At 46.1% G+C, this 11187-nt stretch overlaps 2 protein-coding genes across 2 annotated transcripts; both read right to left on the bottom strand.

Annotated features, from left to right (window-relative positions):
- Nucleotides 1-843: 843 nt before the first annotated feature.
- On the bottom strand, nt 844-4567 carry exosc2 (exosome component 2). Its single transcript, XM_062483840.1, has 9 exons — nt 4314-4567; nt 4002-4103; nt 3858-3903; nt 3292-3381; nt 2839-2904; nt 2395-2463; nt 1902-2078; nt 1631-1759; nt 844-1481 (listed from the first exon to the last, which is right to left on the bottom strand). Exons 1-9 carry the CDS (start codon nt 4439-4441, stop codon nt 1401-1403), a joined length of 888 nt encoding a protein of 295 aa, XP_062339824.1. The 5' UTR covers nt 4442-4567; the 3' UTR covers nt 844-1400.
- A 374-nt stretch (nt 4568-4941) lies between these two features.
- LOC134038548 (PR domain zinc finger protein 12-like) lies at nt 4942-9835 on the bottom strand. Its single transcript, XM_062483987.1, has 5 exons — nt 9498-9835; nt 7754-7944; nt 7154-7309; nt 6722-6836; nt 4942-6217 (listed from the first exon to the last, which is right to left on the bottom strand). The coding sequence occupies exons 1-5, from the start codon at nt 9715-9717 to the stop codon at nt 5766-5768; spliced, it is 1134 nt and encodes a 377-aa protein (XP_062339971.1). The 5' UTR covers nt 9718-9835; the 3' UTR covers nt 4942-5765.
- Between the last annotated feature and the right edge of the window lie 1352 nt (nt 9836-11187).

Raw genomic sequence — 11187 nt, 5'->3', positions numbered from 1 at the left:
CTCACACTTTCGTGCATAAACCTTTCTCGGACTCTAGCATTTAACTGGTACGCAAAATATGTGATGAAAACTTTGCCGGAATGCTAACGATGGAGCTAACTTCGCTAGCTTGAGCTTGCTAGTAGTTAAATCTTGAAATCTGGTGATATGCAGCGTTAGAGACCCTTAAAATCCACATCGGTACAGTCAACAGTTGTCTCCCGCTAGTTTGCTTACAACAAAGTCTGCAATAGTCTCACCCCGGGTGCATGTTAACCATAACCAAGTCCATTTAATACACATAAAACGCTTTGGAACAATGTCCACCCAACTAAATATTTGGTCCTCTTTCAAACTTCCGTGTCCACTCTTCCAGTCTTGCCGATTCTCTCTACCGTTCACCCGGACCCAGGCACTTGAGACACGGCGTAGACTCCTGCTTCCTCGGGACACCCAGGAGCTGTCAAGCAGTTAACTCACAAATCCTTCAACGCACTTACAGTTTCCCTCCGTTACCGTCCGCTCAGGCCGCGTACTTATTTAAAACTCTCTCGTGAAAGTATGAGAAACAAACTTCGGTCGGATAGCCGTCGCCGAGGCCGCCATATTTCCGTACGCAAGGTGGGTTACTAAAATCTGGGGGTGGGGATACGTTTAACGTCAGAGCGTGCGTGCGTGGGCTAGTGCCTACACGGGACTCATGAGCGTTTGGCTTGAGGGCCCCGGTTGTTCAGGTCCCTCCGTTAAGTGAAGAGACATGGCATACCAGCATGCAGATTCATATTCCAGGCAGCAACCATGTTGTCAAATACACAACCATGACATCAACATATACTTAACAAGGTTTTACACAAGAGAAGAGCATAATGTGAATAGTAATTTTTATTACTCCAATGCAGTTAATGACTTGCAAGTATTTACCCCCCCCCCCCCCCAAAAGGGAGTTTTCAACCATTATCACCTCTAGTTCTTTATAAAACATGTACAAAAAAGGTACACCTGCTTAAACAGAATAACAAAGGCCACTCCATCCTGAAACAGTCATTACATTTCCATACAAGTATAAGGGAAAGGTTTCCAGGTGTGTTGGAAACATGTTCTGGTCAGTCATCAGACAAGTGCATCAACAGGTTACATGCAAGTTTCACAAAATGTCCTGTATAAAAAGTCCTCGAAGCTCCTGGCCTCCTCAAGACAAGTTTTCGGTGCTCGAGTTTGGAATTTGGGATCCAGACAAGACTAGACTTCTGTGGTGTCCGGTCCAGTTGTGTTCCCTCCCTCCTGTTCCCTCTCTCCTTCCTTCTCTCCTTCCTCCCCTCTATCCTCCTGTTCTCTCTCCACCTGTTCCCTCTCTCCTTCCTGTCTCCTCCTGTTCCTTCTCTCCTTCCTCTCCACCTGTTCCCTCCTTCCTCCTGTCTCCTCTATCCTTCCTGTTCCACCAGTTTCTGACGCGTCACCATCACAATCTCCTCCATAACCTCCGGTTTCAAGATGTCCTTGATCTAGAGACAGGAAACCACATCTCACATTAAGAAGACTAGCTCTGATGTTGGGTTGTAGACATCCTGAAAGAGCACCTTCGGATGCATATTTGGGGTCATTGGAGCATTTGAGTGCAGATCTAGAGCTAAATGAACATGATAGCTGTTACCTGATGAGGCAGCGAGGACTCGTAGCAGTACAGCACACTGGTGTCATACAGGAGCACCATGTGAGCGCCCAGAGCCAGCAGGCAGTTCCTCAGCCTGGAGATGACCTCCCGGTCTGACAGAGACACAGGCTGAGGAGGACGAGGAGGAGGAGAGATGAATGATGTTTAAAACGTACACAAGACATAATACAAAAGCAGTTAAGACCTCTCAACAATCAAACCTTTTGGAATCAGACCACCACCACCTCCTCCTCCTCCTCCTCCTCCTCACCTCCAGGCTGGTGTGGTACCCCCCGGCCTCCTCCGCCTGCTGTCCTGGGGTGGGGTACAGCCACACAAAGCCGTTGTTCCCCAGGATGAGCGATGCTCCGCAGGGGAGGTTGTGGAAGTGAGTCTTCTGCCTCTTAATCAGGGAGGGCGACAGCTGCACTAGAACCCCTTGGCCCAGCTGCACAGCACAAGGGAAACGTCAGTCTGACTACCAGCTAGGTTTAGTGCACAGCACAAGGGAAACGTCAGTCTGACTACCAGCTAGGTTTAGTGCACAGCACAAGGGAAACGTCAGTCTGACTACCAGCTAGGTTTAGTGCACAGCACAAGGGAAACGTCAGTCTGACTACCAGCTAGGTTTAGTGCACAGCACAAGGGAAACGTCAGTCTGACTACCAGCTAGGTTTAGATCAAGAGCTAGCAGGTTCAAATCCCCTGTGATATACAGTACGTCTATGTTACACCACATACAGGAAGTGTACACACTCCGTTACCTTTCCGTATTTCAGACTGCGTGTGTGGAGAGACAGCGCTCCATCTGAGAACACAGACTGCACTTCAGCCTGACACACAGTCAAGGATGACAAGAATTTCTTGAACGATGGTTGAACTGACAGCTGAAAACTGTGTGGGCCTCACTGATACTTTCAGCCACAGCAATAATGTAGACAGACTAAGAAAGTACAGCAGATCATGGATCAGAAGTGCAGAGTTCTAACACGATTTCGGTGGTTGGTGCCAAAGAATAATGGAGAGTGGGTTTGTCATTTGTACTACGCTTATACAGACAGTTCCTTGACTTTTAAAACGATGCACTTCTGATACTTGATCTTCTGTTGTACTTCCTATATACTCGATCTGCAGGATTAGTCACTACATTAATAACAGGGCTATTGTGTAGCTACAGGGATAACAGGGCTATGGTTTTGCTAGGATACACTGATGAGGTCTCCCTCCTGCAGATAGTCCCGCATGGTCAGTTCGTCCTCAGCCGACCTCCTCCTCTGAACACACAGGAAGGAAAACATCACACACACTCTGAACACACAGCCGACCTCCTCCTCTGAACACACAGGAAGGAAAACATCACACACACTCTGAACACACAGCCGACCTCCTCCTCTGAACACACAGGAAGGAAAACATCACACACACTCTGAACACACAGCCGACCTCCTCCTCTGAACACACAGGAAGGAAAACATCAACAACAATATCAACATCTTCTAGAAGTTAGCTAACTGTTACACTAGTTAATCTGAATATAAGAGAAAGGAACTTAGTCCATCCAGGGTGGCATACATTCTACATTCACTACAACCTTAACTGGACCAGTAGTCCAACAGCACAGACTAGAATAGACTGAAGACATGACAGAGGGTTGCACTGACCAGCTCTCCTCCAGGCAGGTTGACAGAAGATAGGAGCAGAACAGAGTCTAGCCTAGAGTTGGTCTCCACCTTCCATCTCTTTTGCTGCACCTGCACAAGACACACATGCTCTCAGAAGTCATGTACTTTCCTTTTAATAATGCATTAATTTAGCTTTTAATAATGCATTCATTCATTTAGCTTTCATTCAAAGCAATCCACAAGGGGGGATTTGAATGCGTGAAATCTGGATCAGCAGTCTGGCTTTACAACTGAGCTAGAGGTCCCCATCGCACTCATAAGGCGTTCCCCTACTAGTAAGGGTGTGAGCCGTTCCCCTACTAGTGACGGTGTGAGCCGTTCCCCTACTAGTAAGGGTGTGAGCCGTTCCCCTACTAGTGACGGTGTGAGCCGTTCCCCTACTAGTAAGGGTGTGAGCCGTTCCCCTACTAGTGACGGTGTGAGCCGTTCCCCTACTAGTAAGGGTGTGAGCCGTTCCCCTACTAGTGACGGTGTGAGCCGTTCCCCTACTAGTGACTGTGTGAGCCGTTCCCCTACTAGTGACGGTGTGAAAGCTCAAGCCATACCTCTGTGATTCTGCCCACCACTACGTCTCCGACCTCTCCATTGAACCTGGAACCAAAGCAGACCGTGAGAGGGACATTTGATGCCTTATCTATTAGCATCACGTTTCCAAGAGCTCTCTGCTTCAGCCCTCTCTGATAACTCACCTTGTCTTAAGAGGACGCACACAGATCAGTTTGTTGACCCTCTCCACCTCTCCTGCTACAGAGGCTGTTAATTTTTCATCATCCATGTACGTGCCATGGCCCCTACGGAGGAAAATAAATCGCTGTTAAAAAGTATCCGTTCAAACAATACTACGAGTAAGGTCTAGACGTGAAAGCTATGCTGGCGAGTACCCCTTAATACTTAAGTTAATGGGATGCTACCAGATCCAACTGTTTGCAATACTGTACTAGCTAGCTAACTACCTACGACACTTCCAGTCCTCGTGTCCACTGCTTGAAGCACATAATTACCTCATAAATCCGGAATCTGAAGTAAGCACATCACCGGGAACTACAAGGTCTTTTCCATCCAAAACAGACGAAGAGATTGATAACGACACTTGTTTACGAATAGTTGGTAATCTCATGTCAACAGCCATGCTTTCTGATTATTCCGCACTCCGTCGGCGCTTATAAATGACGTCATGAAGTCATTTAAAATCATTGTTCTACATAAACATTTCATTTATATTACACAATTGTAATAGCTTACTTCCCATTCAACTAATACGTATACATGGCTACACACTTTGATACTGATTAAAAGTGAACACTGCCAGTCTACAAATTCGTTAACGGCGTTTGGTACTGGTTGCTACTATAGTTGCCTGGTAACTAACGCCATCCTGTGGAATTTAAGATGAACTCGTCACCACCCGATATGCCACACTTTTTCAATTTGCCTGATGGGAGTTGTAGTTCAACAAGACTGAGGGAGCAGAGAGGATGATGGGAGTGTTAGTTCAGCCATGCCAGTTTGGACTTATGTAGAACTTCATGGCCTACTGCAGTCTGACAGAGTTATGATGTCAATGTGACAGGTGCTATATTTAGGTAGTGTGATAAGGTGGTAATTTATTTGATCATGATTGGACATATTTGAGTATTGTCATTTATTTAGAATATAAAGAAAGGACATTTATTTACATTCACATTTATATACAGTTTACAAATTACACAAAGTTTTACAGGAATGTACAGAGATAAAGTGACAATTTAGTTTTGTGGACTTCAGACACAGCAGATTGAAGCCTGCTCGGCTTCTTCATCTGGTACTTCAGATTTCTCTTTTTACTGTTGGCTTCTTGGTAGAGCTACAGGTGAACAACACCTGGAATGGTGTTGGTTGACATGTTTTAATGGAGTGAACAAGTACAATAACAGGACTAGACTCAATGTAATCCCCATGTCCTCCCACAATGCTGTGTGGTATAAATGGGATAGGAATCCCATTAGAAATTCTGAAAAAAAATAGGAATAAGCAAGTATAGACATTGGTCCTACAAACTGTAATTTTCGGGTAATTTATTCACACTCAGGCTCTATAAACAAGAGTAGATCTTCCTTTGGAACAAGGTGGTGACAATCACATACGACCATCATAAACATGATGCCACAGCTGGAAATAAGGCCACATCTAAAACGTATTGGAGAACAAAGTGTTCAGGCCATTTATACACACAGGCTCATTTAACAGTCTATAATATATCAGTCTAAACTTCCCTTTGTCATGAACCTGCTTGCCAGTGAAGACCATCTCACAAGTGTGGTCAGGAGTTTATCCTGAGCGAACCAAAACAAGCTCTGGTCTCCTGTTCCAGGCTGAACCAAAGCAAACTAGCGCCCTCCAGAGCATGTCAAGCTAAAGTGCAACATTGTTCAAGTCTCTCCCTCCCTCTTCCTCCTCCCCTACCCCCTCCCCCCTCAGAGCACCATGGTGGGGATGTGGTGCACCATCTGATGCTGAGACAGACTGGGTATCTGCGTGGGCGCAGGAGGAGGAGGGGCTGGGGGCTGGGAGGGGGTGTCCGAGCCGGCCGCGCCAGGACGATGCCGGGCGCTCTTCTGGTGCGCCCTCAGCCCCGCCAGCTGGGAGTAGGCACTCTGGCAGACGTGACACTTGTACGGGCGCTCCCCGGTGTGCAGCCGCACGTGGTTACGCAGCGTGGACGACTGGCTGAAGCGGCGGTTGCAGAAGCGGCAGACAAAGGGCTTGTCCAGCGTGTGGATGCGCATGTGCGAGCGCAGGTTGCTGCGGGAGTTGAAGCCGCGGTGGCAGATCACACAGCGCATGCGGCTGGCGGAGGAAGAGGAGGAGGAAGAAGAAGCGGAGGAGGGGGAGCAGGAGGAAGAGCCATCGCAGGAGTGGGAATCTTCTGTGAGGAGAAAGAGAAGGGTGTGAGTTAAGGAGATCAGGAACTTTGAAGCGGAGTGAACTTTCTGGTGGAATGCAACAGTCAGTGAGAAAACAATGTTTCACCACATTCAGGTAATTTCACAGATGTGAGACACTGAAAGCTCCTTGAGTAACGTAACACCCTCTCAGACTGAGGGAGTCATGCGAGATGAGGGGAGGGTGCTGCAGCTTAGTCAGATAGCGATCTGGGCTGAGGTTTAGCCACAATGGCCACAGACACATTAAACAGGCCTGAGGAGGTAATGGCTGGCCTACTGACCTCATTGTCTGTTTAATGGCTCTGATAGTGATCAGCTAAAGACGCTCTTCCCCCCTCTCTTAACCTCTGCCCTCTCCTCTACCCCTCCCCTCTCCCTCCCTCCTGCACCCTCTGGCCCCCTCCCTCCTGCACCCCCTGGCCCCCTCCCTCCCTCCTGCACCCTCTGGCCCCCTCCCTCCCTCCTCCAGTCTCCGGCCATCTCACCATTCCTGTTCTTCTTCTGCTGTTCCTCTTCCAGCCCGGGGACTCCTGGAATCCCCAGAAAGGTGTTCTGGGAGTTTCCGTACCACACCAGCAGCTCCTGGTCCGGGGGGATGGTCTGGAAGGGGGTGAAAGGTCAAGTAAGGAAGAGGACTAGTAGGTCCAGTGTTTGAGCGCTTCAGCTGTTCCGTCTGTGAACATCTTTCTAGCCAGCAGGTGGTGCTGTAGAGGAGCACTTTATTGGTTTGCTTCAATATTCTGCTGTCCTAACCTGAGAAATATCGGCAGGTTTTGGAGCAGATTGTGTCTTTATATGATCTGCTAAGCAATAGGCTACCCTCTTCCCATCTCAGTTGCTCTACACCTGAGATCATCTCCCTATCTCAGTGCTAGACCCGAAGGCCCAGAGTGAGTGGTGGTGGACGTGGTCCTCACCTCCACAGCCTTGTAGAAGATGCTGCCTCCCAGCTGCATCACCTCCAGGTTCTGCTCCTGCTCGTTGCGAGCGCACTTGATGTACGTCATCCAGCTGCGCTGGTCCTCCTGGCTGGCGTCGATGAAGTAGCGCACCGAGCCATCCTCGTTGAACACCTGCAGGACACCAGGGGTCAGGGGTATAGCACAGTTTAGGGTGGAAGTATATCATAGCGGTAGTGTGTTTGCATGCAAATTAAGGTCACAGGTTCAAATTCCCCTCTGTCCATGGTTTAGGATGAAACAATCTGCTTAATTAGCATGTTATTGTTAGCACATTATGAATAATATAACTTTATGAATGTAGGATGAAACAATCTGCTTAATTAGCATGTTATTGTTAGCACATTATGAATAATATAACTTTATGAATGTTTAGTGCAACAACATACTCCCTCCTTGTAAAAGTTTGAAGTTCAGACACTTTATTAACTAATATCTAGCAACTAGATAATGAGTGGGTCTAACTGCGCATTTTACAAAGTCTCCGGCCCAAATTCCCCCTGGATGAAACCGTCTGCTGAACAAGCAGGTACAGGCCGTCTAAGAGGGTGTGTTTACCTCCCACATCAGGTTGTTGTTTCTCAGCTGGTCCACGGTGTCCGGGGGCACCACACGCCCGCTGAACGGGCCCATCTCAGTCCCCGCCTTGATCCACGTCTTGGAGAAGATGCCCAGGCCCTCACCGGGGACGGAGCTCTGGGCGATGATCACCTCGCTGGGGAGAACGAGGCTGGACAGCTTCTGCACCTCTGCAGACAGACGGGAGGAATGAGGGTCAGTCTGACGGAGGACTCCAGAAATACGCAATGAATACTGCGTTTCAAAGCCACATCTTTTTTAAACTTTAAATAGTAAGACAATGTTTTTTAAATCTGACATAGCCTATTAAACAATTATAAAGGATACATATTAGTCTATACGTATTTTGATTTATTTTAAATTCAGTAACATTGTCATGTTGCTCGCGGGGAGAGTTGGAACGTTTTGGAATTTCCCGGGAATTAGTCTGCATTTTGGTCACGAAATATTAAGCCAGATCTTATCCACCGTTTAATTCGATTAAATGAATGAATTGAAAGTTATTGTTGTAAGGAAAGCTCCTCGGAAAGCATTTTCATCCTCATTCAATTTATAAAAAAGAAAACTCTTGCGTTCCTTTAATGTCAGAATCAAAGAAAATGGTATTTGAGGCAGCGAAAAGACGTCCCGAATAATGGTCTTCTACTGCACAGGGTCCAGCAATCTGTCATGCTTCAGATGTGATATTCATTAAACCTTACTGGAAAGAAACGGCTAATTCCAAATTCATTATCCTTTTAAGAACTTTGTAGCAATAAATTTTCGCTGAAAGAAACGAAGACTTGTTTAAAAGACCCAGGAATTTCTCAAACAAAAAAATGGAAAGGCGATTAGATGGTTGACATGCAATGAATGGCAATAGAATTAGCCTTCACGGCGCATTATCTGAGGAACAGCAATCTTTTAAGGCGAGAGAATAAGAGGGTCTCGGAGCCCATAGCTGCCAGGGGAGGGGGGGAGGGCTGTCCGGAGATTGATGAATGCGGGATAAACCCTCAAAGAAAGGGAACCTTTCTCTCCTCTCGGTTTAAGTGGAAACTTTCTCAGGTCAAGCACAAAGTTAACCAAATGAATTTAATACCGTACGTCTTTCAGTCAGCAGCGGTTACACGCCTAACAAGCTTCTAAATGCGAGGTCTCAAAGCACCAAACGGGTTAATGCGTTAAATGGGTGAAAATAAAAGGGGTAAAGAGGGAAAATATAGAGAACAGTAATGAGAAAGTCACAGAAACCTTGGGAAGAAATCTAGAACAGAGGAGGGAAAGTTTCTTGGTTCATTCTGAACGGCAGCGTGTCGCTCTCGCAGACCTCACCGAGGTTTTCAATGTTGAATGCGTTTGGACTAAAGGCCCATTTCACGGTTTTATGTCAATTATTGTCAACATAGCAAGTGGGAAATTGTCATGCTTAGAAGGGCTGGATAGAGTTAATGAAATATAAAAATATATTTAAGGCTACGTATTAGTAATAGGCTATAATATATAGAACACACTTGACCCCAATATTTCATAAGACAGCTGTCATCTGAAATAAAATCATCTCAAAATAACCTATATTAAAATACAAATTACATCAAATAAAAACTATCAAGCCAATTTATATTTTTGGCCTACAACCACATTGCTTCATCATGAGCACATACACAGCAAACACAGACTCGGTTTAATGGTTGAGGTAAGTATCTGAATCCACAGGTAAATAAATGTGGCCTTCCAAACTCACCACCGGCGAAGGACTGCGCGAGGACCTCGGCGGTGAAGGCTGTCCGGGGGCTCGCGGCGCTCTGCCTCTCCTCCATCAGGTGGTCTCCCAGCACGTTCCTCCAGCGGCCGTACAGGAAGCTGTGTAGGATGTCTGAGGTGATGATATCTGACAAGGAGCGACTCTGACATTTAAATCCAGACTTCAGCACCACAGCGTCTGAAGGTAAGACCGAGCCCATGTTGGTGATGTGGCAGAGTGCTGATGTTTTTAGTCTGGTGAAGCGCTCAGGATGCAGAGAGGGTGTGTAAGCTAGTCCTGCTCCCCAGACGGTTGGTGGAAAGTGTTCCACTGTCTCTGCGCGCGGCTGCTCTTTATAACAGTCTGGGCTGACCCCTGTCTAATTAGTTATTAATGACACTCCCCTTCTGGTGCGGACCTGTTTCTCGACAAGAAAAGAATCATCTATTAGCAGGTCCTGCCCCTTTCATAAAGAGAAAGCGAGTGTGCGTGTGTGATAGAGTAAGAAGATGGAAAGAATCAGCAAGTGAGACAATTTGAAAGCAATTATTTAATGGTAGGCCGAGTAGCCAACTTTTAAAGAAAATATTATTAAATGAGAACTACTGTTATATCAAAAACTAAATAAGCTATTTAGAATAAACACTAACTGGTTTAGAGATAGAGTGAAATTGATCAAAATAAAAGCTTTCCAAACGAGAAAATTCTATTGATTTTCTTTAAATCGAAATCATTATCCAAACCACTATCTTTAGAAGGCTATAAGAAAAATCAGATTTCACAATTCAGAAATCCAAACCGATGTAACATTTGGAAATATGAAATAGCCAAGCTAAATAACGTCTAATTTTGAGACAAATATTTGAACAAAGTAGGCTAGGCTAGGTGTCTATGTAACCAATAAAAAATAAAAATCCCTTTAAGATGAAGTATTAACCTGTTCGTTTAGGGCCTTCGATAATATTTTTAATGTATATTATCAGAATGAGGTCATTGGGTCTGGGAGTTGCTTGAACATTTTTTTCTCAGACATTTCCTATTCATGCGGATGGAAATATTAATTTTTTGTGTGAAGTTAGCGCGCGAATAGTAAGAATAGGAACAAGCTCACCGTCCTGCACATTGTTCCCGTGCGAAACATGCAAAACATGCAAAGCTGCTTTGACGTGGTTCACTTCTCTAGCTCTTGAAGAAAGCGGTTTAATATTCATGGCAGCTCATAGCACCCCAGTATATTGTGACAGCGTTTAGATGAGTATATACACCCCTTTCTTCTCTCTCGCCACAGTTCTCCGTTTCCTTCTCTTCTTCGGGTTTGATGGACTGGGGTAAATGTTCAGTCCTCCTCTCCAGCGGATAGGACATCTTTATTCCACCCGGGCTAGCGGGGCCTCTATTCAGTTGCTCTTTAAGTAATGTCAAGGGTCTGAAAAGTGCTGCAAATCAATCTTTCATGGTGTTTTGAGGACAATTTGACATCCATGCACTCCCTATTCTCTCCCACAACTACAAGGGGATGGTCAGAAAATGCGGGCAAGTTGTGTTCTCTGCCGAATGCGGACTGTGTGGCAGTCTGCTGGGAAAACGAGTAGGCCTGTATGGATCCCAAAAAGACGGTAGAGCGAGTCTGGCTTTGAACGCAGAGATAGTGAAAAGGAAAAGGTGAGTGACAGGGCACGAAAAAAGATTA

Source organism: Osmerus eperlanus, chromosome 18 (genome assembly GCF_963692335.1).
Source record: "Osmerus eperlanus chromosome 18, fOsmEpe2.1, whole genome shotgun sequence".
NCBI classification, from domain to species: Eukaryota; Metazoa; Chordata; class Actinopteri; order Osmeriformes; family Osmeridae; genus Osmerus; species Osmerus eperlanus.
Note: the sequence above shows the minus strand (reverse complement) of the source record. Positions and strands in the feature narration are given on the sequence as shown.